At 41.2% G+C, this 21,853-nt stretch overlaps 1 protein-coding gene across 4 annotated transcripts in view; it reads right to left on the reverse strand.

The window, feature by feature from the left end:
* RGD3 (ROOT GROWTH DEFECTIVE 3) overlaps positions 1-21,641 on the reverse strand; it is a 31,486-nt gene extending 9,845 nt beyond the window's left edge. Inside the window, exons 1-17 of one of the 4 annotated variants that reach the window (XM_078584286.1) lie at positions 21,359-21,641; positions 20,578-20,619; positions 20,444-20,515; positions 20,017-20,111; positions 19,051-19,271; positions 18,569-18,626; positions 17,448-17,529; positions 16,108-16,445; positions 7,489-7,597; positions 6,273-6,750; positions 5,470-5,602; positions 5,301-5,369; positions 3,744-3,955; positions 3,070-3,301; positions 2,597-2,764; positions 2,092-2,517; positions 639-1,079 (exon numbers count right to left, since the gene is read on the reverse strand). In XM_078584286.1, coding sequence (XP_078440412.1) covers positions 639-1,079; positions 2,092-2,517; positions 2,597-2,764; positions 3,070-3,301; positions 3,744-3,955; positions 5,301-5,369; positions 5,470-5,602; positions 6,273-6,750; positions 7,489-7,597; positions 16,108-16,445; positions 17,448-17,529; positions 18,569-18,626; positions 19,051-19,271; positions 20,017-20,111; positions 20,444-20,492 — 3,111 coding nt within the window. In that variant the 5' untranslated portion in view covers positions 20,493-20,515; positions 20,578-20,619; positions 21,359-21,641. Of the gene's footprint in view, positions 1-638; positions 1,080-2,091; positions 2,518-2,596; positions 2,765-3,069; positions 3,302-3,743; positions 3,956-5,300; positions 5,370-5,469; positions 5,603-6,272; positions 6,751-7,488; positions 7,598-16,107; positions 16,446-17,447; positions 17,530-18,568; positions 18,627-19,050; positions 19,272-20,016; positions 20,185-20,443; positions 20,533-20,577; positions 20,620-21,358 lie in introns of all 4 variants that reach the window. The other 3 variants (XM_078584285.1, XM_078584288.1, XM_078584289.1) reach the window with 3 other exon arrangements.
* Between the last annotated feature and the right edge of the window lie 212 nt (positions 21,642-21,853).

Below are 21,853 nucleotides of genomic sequence, written 5' to 3' on the forward strand. Positions count from 1 at the left end.
TTCAGAAGGTTAAGATCTAATAGAATGGTGTTTACACCAAACATATTATTATAAAAAGATATGTAAATAAGATTAACGTAGGAACCATGCATAATAATAAGTGAGTGTTGTCTCGGGTTTGCCATCCCTGATGAGTCGTCATTTTCCTTGTCATTCAAAGTGACAGGATGGCAATGATGAGTAGCCATTTTCCTTGTCATTGGTCCATGCCAGGATGACAACAGCGAAATCTTAATTGTCGCCGTCCCTCATCCACGGCTTGAGATGACGATGATGAGACATCATTGTGCCCACAGACAGCGAATGAGAATGAAGGAGGACACATTGGGAGAGCGAGAGAGAGAGAGAAAGAACAGAGAGAGGCTAGTGAGAGAAGAAATGGACAGCAATAGAGAAAGAGGGGAGGGAGCGAGGAGAGATATCCTTCTCAAAAATAGTATGAAATACTTAAAGTCGTCGTATTATTTTTAGTTTCTTCATCATCTAAAGTCGTCACATTGCATCCATGTGAGCTAAGACGATTGAAAATGTGGGCAGATGACAATGACACTGACAAAACTGCAATCATTATCCGACCCTGATTTCACATTGCAAAAATATTTTACCAAAAATAATTATTGTGGCAAAGAATCCCAGACCTGTACACAGTTTAAATAACAAGCTGTCGACAGAAGCCGTTGCCTAGAAAGCTCTACATCGTCCAACTGCCTTTCTTCACTTCCATTTTCGTTTGCACGGTGACGCGGCAAAGAAAACTTGGAGACAAAGTTCATCGCGTCGTCAATACTCAGTGTATCCAAACTAATGGTGCTGCTTGAGACAAGATCTTTAAAAGTAACGCATGATTCGGCCAAATTAAATAATTTCCTCCCTTCATTTCTCATTTTCACATACGTCCTTGAAAGTTCGGAGTAAGGGAGACTGGAACTTTTCGTAGGAAATGATGGGTCCGGACATGAAAGCAACTCTAAAAGCCACACCCTTAGAGAGTTGGCAATACCGGCTGAGATTTTAGTAACATCGGGACAATTCTCACTTTTGAGTTGCTTAAACCAGGCAATCAGGATCAGACAAGCCACCTGCAGAAAAATGATAGTTGTATAGGTTCATAATGCTGTGCAGCTATCCAAATATTTTTTTGAAGAAAAGAGGGGAAGGTCAACAGAGATCAATCCAACTAAAAAAGTTGTTTAATAATCCACGGAATGACGCCAGAGAAACAACTCGATTTTTAGATAAGTCCCAGAGCATGAAAGCAGATCGCAAAAGTGCACTCCAAAAATTTATCACTTAAGAAAATATCAACATAAAATGTGCTTCAACAAATATCACTTAAGGAAATATGAAATAGCTAATATCACTTAATATTGCAAAAAGGTATTGGGAAACTTGAGACAAGAATAGGTAGTATTTCCGAATCTAAAAGTATTAGAAATACAGAATAAGTAGTATTTTCTGATTTTGAATTACGAATCAAAACAGTTGATCAGAACACTGCCATTAACAAGAATTGAATACAACATTAAATTATTGACAAATAATCTGTCAATAATTTGAAGCGGAAACTTGCGGAAAACATTGATAAATTAGCTGCTTATTAGAATAAGAAAAACTACCCGTTTCTCCAGTGAACGAGGAAAAAAATATTAGCAGGGAACTAAAAAAAACATTATGAAAAGAAAATGCAACAAAACACAACATGAATATTATTTTTAAAGTAATTTCCATTCACAAGAATCTAAGGCAACAGGAACAAAAAAATAAACACAACAATTAGCTTTCTATAGGAAGAAAAAACTAGTTGTTATTCACGGAAATAAAAAATTAAAAACAGGAAAATAGCAAATTGTAGAATGGAAATGTAACAGAAAACAAAAATCAAATAGAACATGAAATTTAAATATGTTTACAAATTTAAGGGGGGAATAACTAACTACCTGTTTCTTCATCTCGAGGAAAATGTAACACGAAAAATAAAAAAAAGGTGTTATCAAAAGAATGTTCAACAAATAAAATTAGAGTCAAACATATTAACCAAAGACAAACGATGTATGGTCAAATGAAAAGGGAGGGATACACATTAGCACGCACCTGCCTTTGCACCCCAGACATCGAGATAGAATAGTTCCACAGCGTATCAACCACAGCCTGTAATGATTCTTCTCTCAATCTTGAAACAAGGCCACCCAGGGCAGTTGCTGTAACTACTCTCGTAGACATGACCCCCTTCTCACTATCCGCCCCAAAAATTATCTTCATTGATGAGGCCTGGTGCTCATCCGAATATTGAAGAACTTTATTTTCTCCCGAGGCATCAAAACAAGGGTTTGCAACATTCTCATTCTCATAACTCACGGCTCTCATCTTAGCAGCCGCCCTAAAATGGCTTTTCCGCGGAAGGGCTACAGGCCAGTACATCTTCCCATCGTCCAATGCTGAGCCAGTAGCTGTTGCCGCGAGTTGCACCCAACCAGAAAAATACAACTTGGAGGGAGATTCAAGATTTTCATCCGAACACTGCAAGGAAAAAATTGATAAACTTTAAGGGAAATTTTTTTTTTGGAAAATAAAATCTCGATATCAAAGTAAAAATGACCTGAAGAAGAAGGGTCCAGACTCTTTCAGAGGTATGCAGAATTTCGTCATTGATTTCCAGAAGCAAATTTTGATATACTATTCTCAGCGTGTCTCCCAGGATTTCAGATGGCCACACACTCGTATTGTCAGATGTTGATCTCCTCAGGCCAACCTCTAGAAGCCGTTCCTTGAATATGAGAAAATAAAAAGGATTCGTCAAAAATGGAGAATAAAAAGGATGGTTTGCTAATGATGATGAGTTCGTCATCTATGAGAAATGCCTCATCCTCTTCATTGTCATCATCCTCCAGACAATGAAAAGGTCAAAATGTCATCGTCGTCCCAGCCATAGATGAATGACTTGGACGATGACTCTAAATTTGAAAGAGTAAAAATAGAGGAAAAACAAGAACAAAGGCAATTCACGGGCTAACTACACTGACAAACTCATTATTGGCATTCTTGTCTGCATTGACAGTGATGAAGTCTCACCAAAGTGCGGATTGCAGAGTGCCGAACTGATGTTATAGTGTGCCTCATGAAAGGCCACAACCGTGGGGCTAGGGTTGACAAGACATATGGATTATCCTCCGGCTTCATCGCTTCCAAGTTTTCATCAACAAGAGAAACTTTATTGAGGTCGAATTCCTTCATTCCAGATGACTCTCCGATGTCTAGCATTAAGTCCGACTGCGAATATAACTCTGCGAGCAAGTTCATCACGCTGAAAAATAATAGACGAATTTAGGGATGTCAGACAAACAGAAAATAACATTTACTACGGAGGAATCACTTCCATTTTATTAAAGGCGAGAGAGAAATATAATAAAGATAACGCAATTAAAAAAAATATGTGATGGCAAGGACAGAACATATAAAGAAACTGCAACAAGAAAAGCACTGAAAATAAAAGGACAAACGGACCTAAGATTTGCTTAAGAAGACCAAGTGATATTAAACTAATGTTTCTTCAAAAAAAATACAAAACTAATGTATAATGGTATTTCGCATAAAAACAAATCCACAAATTCTACTAAAATAGATGGCTTACTCGCCTCGCATCCAAGCGAGATAACTGTCTGTGTCGTGAGATATTTAAAAAACACTGTATTCAAGCTTCACATGAATATTACGAGATCTAAAATCATCACATATGAGAAAGATACCTGCTTGTGGATGGATTTAAGTCATCAAGATAGAGAAGAATATCCCATAGCAAGGTGATCACCGGATGAAGTATCCCCTTTTTAAGAGAAACTAAAGATGAAGCTGCAGGAATCAGAGCTTCCGCAGCGACTGCTCTCACATCATCATCAGGATCCTCTAGTCCAATTTTACAAGCAGGCAGAACATAACCAAGCAAATCTTGAAGCATATCCTGCAGAAAATAAATTCCAGTTAAGATGATGAAAATACAACTATTTATCACAATCAATCAGTAGAACAAGAAAACGAAATATCAGTCTCCTTCACAAAGAGGATTAGGAGAGTCGAGAAATAAAAATATGAAGAGCCAAGAGAACAACTCATGATGAATTCGGAATCTCTTCAAGACATTATAAGATCTGTTTTCCACGCCTAAAAAATTTAGAATGAAGAACACTACGGTACTTAAAACGGTAACTATTTCTTTAAAAAAAACTAAAACAGTAAATAGAAAGGCTACGACAATTTCAAAACTTCATCCACAAAGCTAAGGTTTCAAAGTTTTCACAGAAGATACCACAGCTAATGGGTAAGGAAAACAATTATTAGGAACAAAGTTCAGAAAAAAATAATCGTGTGGACTTTTAGATCGTCAACAAACACAAACCGGGTGAAGGAGTCTTTTGAAAGAAACATCAGAGCATACTGTTGGCCTTTAATTGTCCAACTATCAACCAATGACACTTGAGGTATCTTACTCCTTTATCCTTTTTTATATTTTTTCCTCTTTATTTTTTTATCCTTATTTGTTGTAATAATGATTAGGACTGACCCATTAGGACGATCCTGTTATACGATGGGTCCTCTGGATAGAAGTTCAAGGTAGTCCCATGATAGGATAACACAGTGTTTCAGGACAAGATGGAACACTTCAACTGTATTTTATTAAGAAAATAGAGTCCGTGACAAATAAATATCAAAATAAATCATAGTATCGTTTGAACAATCCTATTTAAATATGTTTCTTCATGCAGGTGTCTGTTATCACTAAATGTCTAGTTTAGTATCACTAAATGTGCAAAGACATTTTTACATTCTAAAATATTAAGGTTATCAAGAAATTGTTATTTGACAAATATACGCTCACTATTTGTGTTATTCCAATTGTTCAAAAAAATAACTATTTGTGTTATTCCATTTGTACCCTTAACAGCTCTATAAATACTAATTCCTTCACCAGATCTAATAAGACGATCCAATCCTTTCATTTCTCACGCAACTCCCTGGCATTTTTGTCTTCCACCTTCGCTTACCTCCTAAATAAACTACAAGATAAAGTGGTCGAGTGAAAGTTGTGTTTTATAAGCCTTAAGGTAACCCCGGTCTTGACAAACCTGCCATGAGCTTTCAAATTCAAGGTACCATAAGCAAGTCTATCACAGATATTATAAGAGACGAAATTTAAAACCTGGACGAGGACGTCAGCGTACAACGGGGAGGTGAGCAAGAATATTCATAATTGAAGTACAGCATGATGAGGATTTTTCGTTTAAAGGACTGCACTCAAAGTAAACTACCTGCCGCACAGCAACCAGATACTTTATGCCCAGAAGACTACCATGACGGATCTCCCACTCTTGCCTGCACTGAAGATTTGAAGGAGAGCATTAAAAATCAAAAAACTAGAGCACGAACAGATAAACGCCCTTTACAGAAAAAAATTAAGATCTTAAAGCAGAATACAACCTGCATTTGCAGCAGGACTTGAAGAGTTTCATAAACCAGTGTGGGGTGCATGTGCTTCAGTATTGCTCCGAGACCTTGTGCACATGTCTCCCTCACGGGTGCAACAACCTGATCCGATACATAATCACCAAAACTACAAAAGAAAACCGATGCCAGTCAGTTAGCGGCAGTTTATATTTTCGTTTTCTATATTTTCTTTTTCATATTCGTATTTACATATTTACCCTTATGTGTACCGTCTATGTTTAACAAGATGGCCTCTCATAATAGGCCCAATACTGAAAAAGCCCATATTAACATCTCATATATGGACGTGTGGGCATCATCAGTTTAATGAATGAGTTTTCTTTGTGTTAACCCTAATAGCCGCCTAGGGTTTGTGAAGTGCAAACCCGAGAACATAAGATAGAGAGATGGAATTAAAATATAAAAAAGAGAAATTTCGTGACACAACAATTTAGAGATTGGGCAGAATCTGGCTATACCATCAAGGAATGTTTCTTCAGTTCATAGTAATGTTCTCAAATATCAACATAACCTCAGACGGATGCAATCATATTGTGGTATCTAAGCCAAGGCCATTCTTTTCAGAGAGAATTACTTAAGGTTTCCTCTTACAGGGTTTCTATGCTTTAAATAAAGTTCATCACATAAGTTTCCTAAAAAATTATCTTCTCAAAATATTATACCCAGTAGAAAGTTCTTTCAAAAAAAAAACCCAATAGAAAGAACCAAAAGGCTTGAAAATTACACGAGACTAAGAGTTCCAATGATGCTAAAGGTAGACGAAAGAAATAGCTTACCGGTCCAATGCAAGCACACAGATAAACCGAATAGCGCAATCCTGAAGAAACTCCCAGTTTTTGATCCACGAGTATCTTGCAAGCTTGATAAGCTTCACGAGCTTAGAACTCTGAGGAAGGTTGGCCAGAAACTCAGCCTTCGGAGATAAGTTATCGTCTTCCGTGTCGATTACATTTCCCGGTGCTAGGACGATGGCATTTTTTTCAGATTCTGGTTCAATTTTAATACGCATTTCAGCATTAACCCTATCACCATCCAACACTTTCTCAGATGGTTGATCCTCCAATTTTGACCTCTTAGACGGTGGCTCATCACATTCATCAACTCCTACCTTCTCCTTTTTCAGGGACTCAATGCCCATGTCTGGTATCCATGAAATGTCCGACTCTAAGTCAGGCATGTATACTCCAACAGAGGCACCTTGATGCGTTAGGGTCTCCCGTAAAGCCATGATAGCCCCATGGCGGACTTCCCAGACTGAAAAAGGCGCCCATCAGAGAGTCAAGGTCACAGAATGCATAGGAATAAAAGACTGCTACTCCTAACTTGTATTCATTAGATAAACGAGTATTAACTCATGTCTCATATTTTAAGGAATATAATGACCTTGATGTAGATATCAATCAAGGAAAGGATTATTGAGGAACGAAAGTAAATGGAAGACGGAGAAAAATAGGAAGATCCTCAGAGGAGCATTATCAGCTACAGGCCACGGGTGTTTTAGATGTCCCGTCGATGTTAACTTGTGACAACAATTTATATGTTACGAAATTTTGTCAACATCGTAGTGAGCTAGGCTTTTTGACATTGACAGTGTTGACATCTTTTTTAACTAAAGTTTTACTAAGTTGATGGATAACATTGACAGACGTCACTGTGATACACTCATCATCAACGTCAACTGTCAAAGATAACCTCATCAACTTCATTGTCATCATCAACAACCCTAAATTTGTCAATGAGGGTCGCCGATGATGATGCTAAAGTTGACAAACGCCAAACTTCAGCAGGGCTGAATAGGCTCCAGTATTGACTTGCTGAGTCTGCACTTCCATTGCTTCTTCATTCCTCTTCCTTGCTTCTTGACAAATCAGCATAGCCAATTAAATCGTCTCGTACGCCGACAATAGGCGAGCCACATTGATTTAAAGGAAAATGACACAATTAAAAATGACAGAAATACCCCAGTTGGGGTTGGAGGACCATATCGCATACTTGGATCAAACATATCATGAATAAGCTGCTCAACAAAGAGGTGGAAAGGCCATCCTCCTGTGCCGTCAAACTCGGGGATAATTTCTTCAGTGGAAATATCGAGAAGGCCCTGTTAATGTCCAATAAAGTTATTTTCGTTGATATATGACATACACATCAGATAAGGAATGTTAAATGCAAAAAGCAACCACACTTAAGATACTTCCGGCAGAAAAATACCAAAAATAAAAAAAACAACGAGAAACTAAAGTTCTTGGCACTAATAAACGTTACTCTTCATTTCTCAAGGCATGTGGCATCATAAAAATCTGACCAAAGTACCTTTTGCTTCGAATTTATATTTGATTGCAGGGCACATAATTCATAGGCATGAATGCTACTTAGGCATTATTACCCTGCGGGAAGTGTATCATTAAAACTATGATTTTTAAACCTGGATATCTTTAGATTAACATTACAGATAAAACGTGGGACCAATAATAATCCCATCAAAAGGTGGCTTCCTAAATCTTACGTCTTTCATCGCAAAAGAATTCAACGTTTCTTTCAAAACAATCGATTACAAAATATGAGTACGCGCAAATACTTATTTGATTTGGGATGATATCAGGCAATAATATTAGAAAAAACACGATTTTCCTCATAAACAAGTCTAACAATGGGGATAGATTCCTAGCCTCCTGCATGGAACCCTCCATTAAGAATGTAGTGTTGTCTGTGTATTGGAGTAACGAGATGCCTAATGGGTAACTGTGTCCGGAACCCCTCAATACAAGTCATGTGCTTGAATGGTACATGTAGCCGGGGCGTCACTGCTAAGATGAACAATAATGGTTGAGGAAATCGTGACTCCATTATTGTTCATCTTAGCAGTGGACGCCCCGGCTACACGTACCATTCAAGGATTTGCACATGACTTGTTGAGGGGTTCCGGACACAGTTACTCATTAGGCATCTCGTTACTCCGATACCAGACTAGACTACATTCTTAATGGAGAGTTCCATGCAGGAGGCTAGGAATCTGTCCCCATATTTACACCTATTTGCATTTTTTTGGATCTACAGATCCATGGAGCCAAATCAGCATTTCTGGGGTTTCAGCTATCACCAGAGGAAAAGGCATATAATGCCCTGAATTTTTTTTTCGAAAAAAACGGGAAGGCATAATGCCCTGATGCTTTGAGGATATTGGAGGGGTGGCAAAACAAAGTGTTGTGAAAGGGGATCGCGTGGTGCTGATACAACGGTTGTCTAGGCGATACAGCTCTTATAAACCTATCAGTCTTTAAGAAGCTTACAAGAGTCAAAAAGGGTCTGGAAGGTTAGATGAGGAGGTTCTTTTGGAAAGGATCTGAGTCAAGGAACGACAGGGGAATATCCTTGGTCTCCTAGGATGTGGTATGCAGACCAGTGGATTGAGGGGGCTGAGAGATCTCAATGTTCCATCTATGAACCTGACCGTGCTGATAAAACAGGTGGTCAGAATTACGAGATTGGAGGAAGATCTGGTCTTGAACATTCTTTTTTTTTTTTTTGGAACAAATAAAGAAGATCACCCAGCTTGGTGAACCTCCGTACACGTGAACAAGGGGGGTAACTAGGCCAATACAATGGCCCATCGTGCCCCCCATACCCTCCACCTCAACCAGGACCAAACCAACAAAACACAAGTCTCTCCACTTCACTTATTGCCCTATCCACAGACATTGCCTTCCCCTTGAATAAGACCTCGTTGCGTTGGGACCATATCGCCCATAGCACCGCGAATTGCAGCCCCCGCTCCTTCTCAAAACCACATTGACGCCGCGGCAGTGTGGCCCATATGACCGAGCTCGATGTAATCTCTGCTAGTCCCTGGCTATCCCATATCGCACGGGCAATCCGACATTGGAAAAAAAGATGCTCGCACTCCTCTTCCTCCTCCGTACACAGAAGGCACAGTGATGATTCTGCCGGAAAAAACCTTTGACGTCTCACGCATGTCATTGTCCGCTTTCTGGCGAACAACCAAGCAAACACCATAACCTTCAAAGGTATCGTTTGCCCCCAAATTGAGCGACATGCCCCTAAGATGATCGGGTCCTCATTGTGGTGCGTTCTCAACCTCTGGTATACTCCACAACTGGAGAACGGGCCAACTGCCCATATCCACCCATCTGTTATCCCCTCCATTGGCCGCCAGTTGCCCAGTGTATGCTGAAGGCTTATGAAATCCTCCACCCGCTGATTGGATAAGTTGGCCGCAAAAATTGGAAACCACACACCATCCCAACACTCTTCCACCAATGCTTGCCGCTGACCGGCTATGGCATACAGGCAAGGGAAAAGGTCTCGAAAGCGTCCACGCGACGTCCAATCATCCATCCAAAACCTAAAGCCGGTGCCATTCCCCAATTGAGCCCGGAAGAATTCTCTAACCAAGGGGAACACCTTCCTCATCCCTCTCCAAAAGTCTGACTCCCCCCTCACCTTATCCATGAAATTCTCCCAGTCCAAATTGGAGCTGTATCTGTCCCTCAAGACAGACTTCATCAGGTCATCCTGCAGTCCCACGATCCGTCTAACCCATTTCGTCAGTAGAGCCACATTTATTGTAGCTAGGTGCGGTACTCCAAGTCCACCCTGTTTAGTTGCCGTGCAAATGTCTTCCCATGAACCAACGCCATGCCATGCCCCTCCCCTGCATTGGACCCCTTCCAAAAGAATCTCCACATGAGCCTGCTCAGGCGTTTCTCGACGCCCACCGGAAGTTTAAATACGGATAGATAAAAGGTTGGTATTGCTGATAGTACTGACCGCAATAGCACTACTCGCCCCCCTCGCGATAAAACTCTCCGTTTCCATCCCTCCAAGCATCTTTCCACCTTCTCCACCACGGGTTGCCAATCTGCTTTTTGTAATTTACCAGCGGATAGGGGTAGGCCCAGGTATCGCATAGGCAATGATCCCACTGGCGTTCCAAGCGCACTAGAGCATGCGGTCTCCTCCGGCGATAAACCGAAGCCCACAAATTCTGATTTTCCTCTATTGATGTGCAGGCCCGAACAATCTGCAAACACCCGCAGGAGTGCCGCCAAATTCTTGGCCTCCTCTACCGACCCCTCGAAGAACAGTGTATCATTGGCATATTGTAACAAAGGGATGCCCAAGGGATGGCTCGGCGTCTGGAACCCTCTAATACACCCCCTCACACATACCAAGGATGTACTGATGGCTAGGACATCAGCTGCCAGAACAAAAAGCATCGGTGCTAAAGGACACCCTTGTCTGATCCCTCTCTGCGGTCTAATCCACCCCCTTCTGGGCGTCCATTTACCAACACCGCAAAGGATTGAGAAGTCACGCATCGCTTCATCAATTTGATCCATTCCTCCGGGAAACCCCTCCTTCGTAAAGATGCCCATAGGAATCGCCAATCCAAAGAGTCATATCCCTTCGCAAAGTCTACCTTCCACATGAACCCCTTGGTCCCATTATCCTTCCACGAAGCAATAATCTCCTCCGCCAAGACGGCACTATCAACTAAGTCCTTCAGGATTCTACCCGGAACAAAGGCAGATTGAAACGAACCAACCAAGTCCCCAAGCACCCCTTGTAGTCGATTGGCCAATACCTTTGCAACTATAAGATATATGGAGTTGGATAGCGATATGGGCCGGTAGTCGCCTACATTATCTGCCCCTTGCCGCTTCTGTAATAAAAATAGGAAAGATTTATTAATCTTTTCCATATTTGCTTGAGGGTTTCTCAGCTCCCCCAATATGGCCATCACATCCTCTTTGACCTCATTCCAGAACTCCTTATAGAAAAACACTGGTATGACGTCCGGTCCCAGGGCGCCTTCGCCATTCAGTCCTGCCATAGCTGCCCGAACCTCCGCCATATCAAAGGACCGCACTAGATCAATTCTCTGGTCTTCGGTTAGTTGTGACGCCCCCTGGCCCGTCCACCGCCATCTGTTCGGGGCCCCCCGCCGTGACATCGAACGAAAATGCTCCGCCATTGCTCGACCCACTACCTGTGTGCCAGTATACCTCTGTGATCCGACCTTCACTGATAGAATCTGATTCACTCTCCGTCATCCATTTGCTGCAAGGTGGAAAAACCTCATGTTGGCGGAGCTGTTCCATGCAGTGATTTTTCGAAAGAATCCTGAAGGACAGTGATTTTTTTCTGAAAGAATCCTGAAGGACAGTAGATTTTTTTGAAAGAATCCCAAAGGACAGTAATTTGTTTTTTGAAAGAATCCTGAAGGACAGTAATTTTTTTGAAAGAATCCTGAAGGACAGATGGCTCTGGGCTGAATTGGGAGAGGTGTGTGACTCTAGTCCGAGTGGGATCTACTTTCTGGCATGGCATGAGACAGATCTTCCCTTGAACCCGGGAAGTTTACGCGCCAAATTCGGGGATGGCTCCTTTTATCAATATTGATTGGATGACTGGTCGGTTTGAGGCGTCCTATAGCAGGAATTTTTGCCCACTTCTTTTCATTTTTAAGCTGGATGTTGTACTTCAAGGGGAGTACAGGAATGGCACATGGAATTTGATCTTGGAGGGGGCACTATTGAGCATACATCAGTCACTATGATATCTCAGACTGTTGCACGAGACACAGGATGGCAGGGAATGGAGAGGCACCCCTTTTTCAATACACGATGTCTACATGAAGACCAGAGGGATTGACAGATGCATCAACAAATGTCATCACATAAAGGTTTATATTCTTGAAGGGTTGTTGATTAGGTGGCGATTAGTGACAAGTTCCCTCCAGCAGAGAATGTTACTGAGCGCATTGGCAGAATGAGCTTTGTAAACGTGCTTTGCACACAAGGGGCGAGAAACACTGTTCCAACCTTTTTGTTGCATGTCAGTTCACACAGGTGACATGGGCCTCACAGCAGATCTAGTAGGGTGCCTTGTGGGGCTATAGACGGGTCCAGGAGGAAGATGGACAGGGGAAGGCTCCTAACAATGTTATGAACGATATGGATGTACAGCAATGAAGTGGTTTTTATGGGGAGGATGGCCTCGACAGACAGGGTTCATTATAACATGCAGAGTCATTCTTCAATGTGGTAGAAGGGAGTAGGGGGACATTCTGGTCATCCAATGTATTTATCATCCATATATTTTAATAGCATCAGGTTGACCGCCATTCTCAGGTGATCTTCCCTGTTTATATCAAAAATACAGAGTGATTATAAGAGCCTACAAGTTATTATCGCAGAAGATCAAGGGAGATGAAGGAACTGGTAGTAAAATAACTCTTAAGAATGGGGACGCCAATACTCGGTTTTTCCACTTAGCGGCAAATGGAAGATGGCGCTCGAATCAAATACTCAGAGTGAAAGTGGGGGCGCAAGAATTTGTCGGGACACAGATGGTTGTGAAGCGCTGGCAAACCATTTCAGAGAAGTGACCAGAAGAGGGGCTCGGAAACATTGGAGATGGAGCGGTAGAAGTGCATCCAAGTTAACACAAGTCCAACAAGATGAGCTGGTGAAGCCATTCCTGATAGAAGAAGTAAGGAAGGCAATCAAGGGCTTGAATGAAGAGGGTGCACCGGGCCCCGATGGATTCCCAGTATTCTTCTTCAGTGAATTTTAGGAGGTTGTCGGATCAGAGGTGATGAGTACATTGGAAGAATTCCGGCGTGGTAATTATGGCTTGGAGAGACTAAACCGATCATATTTATTTCTGCTGCCCAAGCGCTCTGGGGCCATCAACGTGGGGGATTTTAGGCCCATTGCACTCTCGAATTCCATATATTTTATCATCGCCAAGGTGTTGGCGAACAGGCTAAGGGTGGTAATTGGAGACCTGATCGGACCCTTCCAATCAGCTTTCATCCCTGGTAGACAACTGGTGGACAGTGCGATGGTGGCAGGGGAGATCGTATCCACATGGAAGGCAAAGATGAGTAAGGGTTTCATATGGGAAGTTGATTTTGCTAAAGCATAGGACTCACTTGACTGGAGATTCCTATGGTCTGTTATGTGCAAACGTGGGTTCCCCGATGAGTGGGTGACATGGGTGAAACGGTGTGTTACGTCTCACTCATTCTCGATATTGGTCAATGGTCGAGCTGAGGGGGGATGGATCCGGCCACAAAGGGGAGTCCGACAAGGTTGCCCGCTCGCACCGCTGTTATTTGTACTTGCGGTGGACACCCTAGCCACATGCACAGTCAAAGCCTGCGAGCAGGGCCTGTTCAAAGGATTCCAAACAGCAAGCTACCCCGAGGGCATTCCGCTTTTGCAATATGCAGATGACACCACATTTTTCATTGAAGGCTCAATGACAGAAGCTCGCACTCTATCAGCATTACTAGATCTGTTTGCAGACTTCTCAGGACTGCAACTAAATCGAGCTAAGTCCGTGTTCGTAGGCTTTGGGCTTACTTCAGAGGAAGAGACACAATGTGCCGAAGCTTTAGGCACGCCTTGCGGGTAGCTCCCGATGTTTTATTTAAGTCTCCCATTAACAGGGCGTCGTATTCTAGCAGTTGATTGGCATTCGGTGGTGGAGAAAGTAGAAAGGAGGCTGGAAGGATGGCAGAACAAAGTACTTTCGAAAGGGGGTCGACCGGTGCTTCTACGATCGGTGCTTTCTGCAATTCCGATATTTTACTTATCGGTATTTAAAATACCAGCGGGAGTGGTGAAGCGTCTGGAGGAGGCGATGAGGAGGTTTTTTTGGGGAGGCAGTGGAGATGAAGACCGAAAGGGGGTGCCGCTAGTAGCGTGGGAGATTCTATGCAGACCTGTAAAGTACGGAGGGCTGGGGATCCTACATCTGGAGTCGATGAATTTGGCACTATTGACCAAGTGGGTGGAAAAGATTGCGGCTTCAGCGGAGGGGCTGGTTTTCAACATCTTGAGAGACAAATATGGCTCCGAGATAGACTGGGAGAGACGTTGGGCTAGAGTCAGAGGAGAGTCCCCTTTCTGGAGCGGCCTGCGTCAAGCCATACCTCGCATTCTCCAGTTCTTTGAGCCCAGATTGGGAGATGGGGCAATATTTCGATTTTGGACCGACAATTGGTCCAACCACGGCCCAATGCATTTGAGGTTCCCAAGGCTATTTGCGTTAGCACGGAATCCAGAGGCCACGGTCAAGGAATGTTGGGACGAAGCTTGGGTCCCTATGTTGACAAAAGCTTTATCAGAGTTGAAGTTTTGGGAGCTGATGGAGCTGCAAGAGTCACTGTTACACTTCAGACCGATAGCTGATTCCCAGGACGGTTGGATATGGCGGGAGTCGTCCTTCTCGGTGAAAGATGCATATTTGAAAATCCGAGGAGCAGCTCGGGACGACGAGACGACAAGTAAGGCCTGCCATATGTTGATGGCGCGCAAAGTCCCCATTAAAGTGCGACTCTTCAGCTGGTTGTTGAGGCATTGAAGGCTTGTCACACGAGTCTACCGACGGAAATGGTCCCCTGCCGCTCCCACTGGCTGCCCTATGTGTGACAGGGGAGAGGAAAATTGCTCCCACCTGTTCTTCACATGTCAATTTGCACAGGGTGTTTGGGCATTGCAGCAATTGCCGGGGGTGGATACCTCCTCAGACGAGGCCTTTTGGGCTTCAGTTTCTGACGGAAGCCAACTTGATTGGGGACGCTTGCTCGCGGTGCTCTGGACGATATGGATACATCGAAATGAGGTGGTTTTTAACGAGAGGCCGGCTTCAGTAGAGAATGTCGTTCATGATGTGGAGTCGCTGAAGTCATTTTGGGGTGGAGGGAGAGAATAGCCTTTTTTGAGTATGATTGTACATCGTTTGTACACAATTTTTATCGTTAATGATAGCAAGTAGGCCACCGGTTCCGGGTGGTCTTCTTTATTGTTCAAAAAAAAAAAATTGTCGCCAAGAGAGAGGAAAGAATGGGGCAAACTAGAAGTCGTCCAGAGAGAACCGAGATGGACTTCCTCATTGCCTTTCAACATGTGGATCTATGTCAATTCTTGGAGAAACAGAGAGAGAGAATAGAAGTGCGCAAGAGAATAGAATGGAAAGTACACTTTTCATTAAAAAATATATGTACATATACAGGGCCTCTTCTAACAGCAAGTTGTAACCGCTAGATTGACTACCTGTTATGTACCCTATCTGTCATTTAAACAGATCCGGTAATGGGTTTATGAGCCACATACAAACATAACTAACTGGGCCTGTTAATAACAGGCTTTACATCTTTATTTAAGCCCATATATTCAACACAACACGAAGGGCTACAACAACAAAAATACCACTCGAGGGCTGAAAATTGTATAATAATGATTCAAAGAGCCAAAATACCCCTTGAGGGCTGAAATGAGTATAGTATAATAATCATCAATGGCAAATGAAAATATTAATTCAAAAAAGTTACAAAATGCGATAAAAGAGCACATGCTATGTAGGTAATGTTGTTGAGATAGTACTAAGTAATTATTCCCAGGATCGTGGAATTGACAAGCGTCCAACAATTCTTTGCTCTGGAAAATGTTACAATGAATAACTGAAAAGATTCTCTGTTTTTGGTATTAAAAACAGCAAACCAGCTAAAACAATGAATAATCTTGTACTAAAGAGAGAATATACAAACAATGAAGGAGAGATAATGCAAAACAACACCTTATCGGCACCTGACCCTGCAGCATATTCGCTCTTGGGTGTCAACGGTTTGTACAGGGGGGATACTTCTGCATCATCATCCTCACTTCGATCTTTAACTTGATCTTTGGCATTCATCTTTGCCTTTCGTTTTAGAAGATTCATTTCCCTTGCACTTAATTTCCTAGGGCGAAACCCAGGAACCATATTTGCCACAAGTTGTTGGATACTCTGGCCCGTTGAAGATGAACGATATACACTACTTAAACCATTGCTTTGAGGATGGTTTTTCTGTACAAGAAGATCCTCATCTTTTATCATATCACCCATGTCCATAAACTGCTCGCACACATCTAAACCTGAAGGTCAAAAAAATAACTGTGAGAATAGAATGATTAAAAACAACGAAAAAATTAACCACCACATTGTCACGACTAGTAGCTGTCTGAAAAAGGCGTAGAAAAAATTTACAATCAAACACAAAAAGAAGATTTGATCAGACATTTTTAAGAATTCTCAGATTTAGATTCACAAAATAGGTGCCGATTTGATACTTTCATATGACCCCAGGCCACGCTAGTAAGACAACCCAACTCAAAAGCATTCCGATCCCTGTTACTTAAGGGTTGGAACCTCTTTGGAAATGGGCATGAAATTGTTGTCACATGCGTTGCCTTTTTCTCTCCCTCTCCTCCACATTCTCCATTTGGCGGTGACCCCTCTCTCTTCGTCTTATAGATGGTTTTCCCTGCTAAGATGGCAGCTTCTCCTATCTCCTGAAGAAGATGATCTTCTCAACTCCCTCTTCTTTTTCCCTACTTTTTAATCCTTCACAATCCCTCATTTTCTCTACCTTGTTGCTCCGAAACATCAAAACAACAATTTGGAACTCGAAGTTGAGTGTTAAAGAAAGGATTACAACCCATTTGAAAAACCCTACCGGGGTTAACATAATTCTAAACACTGAAGAATGAAGAAAGAGACAATCAATCTCTCAGACATTGTCTACAAAGCTTCTGGCAGAAGTCGTAGAATGTGCAAAATTTTTAAAACACGAGAAAATATGACAATAGGATTATAGAGAAATATAATCCTATTGATGGGAAACATGCAAAAAGTTAAAGGAAAAATGTTTTTTTGAAATAATGTTGAATGGGCTTCTTCCTCTTTCTCTTATATGTCTATATGTAATAGACCATTACTATGGACCCAATTCGGATTTTCTCTCCTCCCCATTACAAGTACTATGTAATGAACACCGAAATGAGGTTGAGCCTCTTTTCATTCTTAATTTCTTCGAAAAAGGTACAAGCAAGCTTCCATGAAGCAAAATGGGAATTTTCCATCATAAAAACCCTAACCTAAACGGTGGCGAAGGTTCTTCTTTTGCCGAGCCAGTTTCTCAGACGGTGTCTTGCTGTTATCAGCTGCTACGTCATATTCCTGCAGGGATACCACACTAACATTCAGATAAACTGACGAAAAAACTCCTAGTTGCTTATTTGTTGAATTAACGCCCCTATCATTAATCTGAAATAATATTTCGTTTTCATGGCGACCAAGATATTAGTGCGTCCCTTATTGATGGCTGTTATTCAGTTTTCAAGCCCACTGACTGCCATTGCAACAACCTCCAAGACTCTAATAAAATTCCAACTATGACAAAACATTATTTCATTGCCAGCAATAACGAGTGATTGTATCCTATTGTTGAAGAATCAATCATAATCGATCGTAGATCATAACAAGTGATTATATCCCTGGTTTTGAGGTAATATATATTCTATTTGGCATTTAAGAGAGAGTGTCTGAAAACTCAGTCACTGGGATGAAGAAACTTCCTTACTGACCCAAAGAGAGGCCTTCAAAAGAAAATAACTGAGAGCAAATCCAAAACAAGCATATTCGGTTACTGATACTTACAAATTTTGAAGTGAAATGTGTCAAAGAAACTTCTCTAGATTTGATCTAAGAAATGAGAAGGTGACGGGGACAAGCGGTGTGTCATGGAAACAAGATACTGCGTTTGCTCTAGAAAAGCCAAATGCAATAGCTACAGGAGACAAGATTTGAGCAAATGTATTTCCTAATGTAACATAATGAAAATGCATAAAGTATTTCCTAACAAGAGGGAAATACACTTTCCTAGATGAAGAAAAAAATTAGGAATTTACATGTGAAACGTCACATCCACCAGGAAAGAGATTGGAATTCGAATCTAAAATAAGTCGGAAACAGATATAACATCCGTCAAGAACATTGAATCTCTTTCCCAAAGAAGAAAGAGAATGTTAACAAGAAACACTACTCCAATCAGCTCATAAAAAACTTTTCAATTTACGGACTACCTTAAGCCCTCAACCCTAAACTCGTCTACTATAACCTCTGACGGAGTAAAAGCTAGCTCTTCATAATCCATGAACGTTAAAAAGTGAAAGCCATAGAAAGAAGAGATGTGACGGCCTAGATAAAAGGAACAAACCTGTCCTCCTGATGCCACTAGCAGAGAACCGAAATCCAAAACCTTGTTAATGTCAAAACTGTCAAAAAGAAAAACTTCAATCTTTGCAATATAAAGATCTCATGTTTCCTTCATAACTCCATTAAAAAGATAAATTAGAGTGTGTGAGATAGAATAAAGTCGCAAATTTTCCTGAACGCTCATATCAATTTAAATAGCGAGGTACATAAGCATCTTATAAAAAGGTTATCCAGTCAACAACAGTGTACATAAATTAAATACTTGTTATAAAACTATCTATTGTACTGCCTTCACTGGTCAACTGACACCTTTTTTTTCACATAATCATCCTTATATAGGGCAGAATAACCTTTTGGAGAAACAAATCAAGATGAATAAATGAGAAGTCTTCCAAATGAACTCCAATGATACCAATTTACGGCTCGTGGCAATAAATACTCTTGACTGCTGGTCAAAAACAAATGAGAATTAGAAGGATTGACCTTCTAAATGAGAGTCCAGCTACAACATTAGGATGAAAGCTTGAACATGCTGATGCAATATCTTTAGCATAGTCTGAGAACCCTGATGCCGCCATTTCTTCTTCCATGAGAGAGAAAATTTCTGCCAGAGATGCATGTTTGACACTCTCAGCAATAGCCCCAATAGCATGAGCTGCAGCAGCCCTTGAGTCCCAGTTCCGGCTCCGAAGATATGGTGAAACCTGCAATCCATGATAACACATCAAGAATTGTGATGCAAAGTTGTTCAACAGCAGGGTTAAAATGGTCAGTCTCAATCTTATTAGGGACTTTTATGCGAATTTGAAACATCCTTCCTGTATGCGTATCAAAAGATCAATCGGGATCAATAGTTTTGATCTAATATAATATTAATGACTGGTAGAACGATTAGGTGATTAACTGGACTTCAAAAGTAAATAAATTATTTCAGATGAAACTGCTGACTCGAGCTCATCTGACGCCAAAAAACGTATGGATAAATCAAATCAACCAGATTTATCCACCAAAACCTTGGCGTTCAGTTTACAATTATAAAACTGATCAGGAAAAAAATTCAGATGAATAAGGACATGAGTTAAGAAGAAAACCAAAACAATGTGGCATCATCAGTGACGAGCACACAGCTCAATTACAAAAGGGATTCATTCAGAAAACGTTGCATCATTAGTAAAATAAAAATAGGGGTCGAATAACTTGAAATCTTTTTTTGTTGGAAAGAAAGAGGGAAGATCTCCCAAAAGCAGTGATCAACCCGAAATTAATGATATTCATGAACGTGCAGTACATGATACAACATGGTCCTCTCTCCAATCATCCGTCCCCCCGAAACCAATTAGTAATGAGGCTCTTAACAAGTTCTTGAGAAGCTCAAACGATTTTCAGCATGAATCCACACAATTACATACATCCAGAAAAAAATCAAGAGCAAGTGAGGGTAGAGAAAACCTTATTCAGGAGAGCATATAATTCAGCAGGATGTGATTTTGCGATTTCTCCTATCTGCCGTGCAGCCGCAAACCTTGTGGCTTGAGTCGAACCAGCTTTTCTTTTGTCAAGGAATCATTTCCAAGAGAATGTCACGGGAAAAATAAGTTGATTCATAACTATATTTCCCTACATAATTCCAAAGAAACCCAAATGACATAACTTTCCTACCAAAGAGAAAAAATCTTCAAATATTCCTACCAAAAAAGTTCAGAGAAGGACAATGTCCTTTAAAAATATAGATCAACTGTAGGAAAAAAGTATGATACATATTAGGAAGAAAGTTCCTAGTAGGTGATGTGCAGGCAACCTTCCAGTCCAAAATTGGACTATAAATGTTCAAAAGGAATTTGAATTTTGTATCCAAAAATAGCATTGTCCAGGATACTATCAAGCAAGATGAGCAAACGCTGCAGCCGTGATGAATGTTGAGCCATGAGGCAGGTATTTGTTTAGCTTCCTGCATCCGAAGCAGCACTAATGAAAGTCTCAACATTTATCCCATGATTTTAGAACAGGTACCATCAATCATCTCACTCGGATGATCTCCTCTTCGTAATTGCACTGTCAGAAGCCAACAGACGATAAATTGTTTCATGTAGCTTTGGGTTTCAAAATTTGCAAGCTTAACATGCAAAAAAAATGAATTTGGAGAAATGATTTGAAAATTCTTCTCCATCTATGAAACCCACAATTATCAACGCAAGGAAAGTCTGTAAGAAGATGCAAACGAGACATGCCAGCGATTTCTGGCTCCGAAATTTCCATTCACTCCATCTCATGCAGGTTAGGGTTCAAAATTTATAACTTCGTATACTAAAAAATGAATTTAAAAAAGTGATTCCAAAATTCTTCTCTAACCATGAATCCCACGATCATCAAAGCAAGGAAAGTCTGTAACACTGCAACAGATGCGAAAGAGAGTGTACGAGGAATGCCTGAGATTTATCGCTCCTAAATTTCCATTCGCTCCGTTTCATGCACTTAGGGTTTCAAAATTTATAACCTCCGCATGTTAAATATTAAATTTAGAGAAGCCATTCGAAAATTCTTCTCAAACCATGGATCCTACAATCATCAACGCAAGCGCACGAGCAATGCCAGAAATTTCAAATTTTCTACTTATTCCTAAGCAGAGGAAAAGGGTTTTCCCAGATATCAACCTTCAGCGCTTAGCAATTGAAAAACTAATTACAAGCCACAATTACGACATCCATTCCATCCGCGAAGACCAAAACCAACACATTTAATATACGAAAACAACCGGCCAAGAGTGAATAACGAGACAAAAAGCAGCATTTACCGTGATCATTAAATAATAAGATCCAGGGCTGGAACTTCTCCGGAACGCTCAAATCATCAAAATCAACAGAAAAAAGCGATCCAGGACAGTAAAGAACGGGCAACAATACGAGTAACGAGAAGATAACCGGCGGCGGAAGACAAAAAAGAGGGGATTTGAGAGGAATCGAGTAGAATATATAGGAAATCTGAAGGAACCGTAGAACTAGAGAGAGAAAGAGTGAGAAAGAGGAGAGAGAGAGAGAGAGAGAGGCGGTGGAGAAGAGATGGCCGCTGAGAGGGAGGCCGCGAAACGTACCGGTTTGCAGGAACGGGGCGGGATATAGTGCAACGACTACTGAATGGAAAGATCTCGGCCGTCGATTTGCTTATTGGCGGTCGATTCGTTGCCACGTATCGGCGTGTGTCCGTATCGTACGTACCCGGAATTATATGCGAATATGAGATAGAGATAGAGAGAGATCGAGATGGTTATATAAGCATGTCGGTGAGAGAG

Source organism: Wolffia australiana, chromosome 12, assembly GCF_029677425.1.
Source record: "Wolffia australiana isolate 7733 chromosome 12, ASM2967742v1".
In the NCBI taxonomy this organism is placed as follows: domain Eukaryota; kingdom Viridiplantae; phylum Streptophyta; class Magnoliopsida; order Alismatales; family Araceae; genus Wolffia; species Wolffia australiana.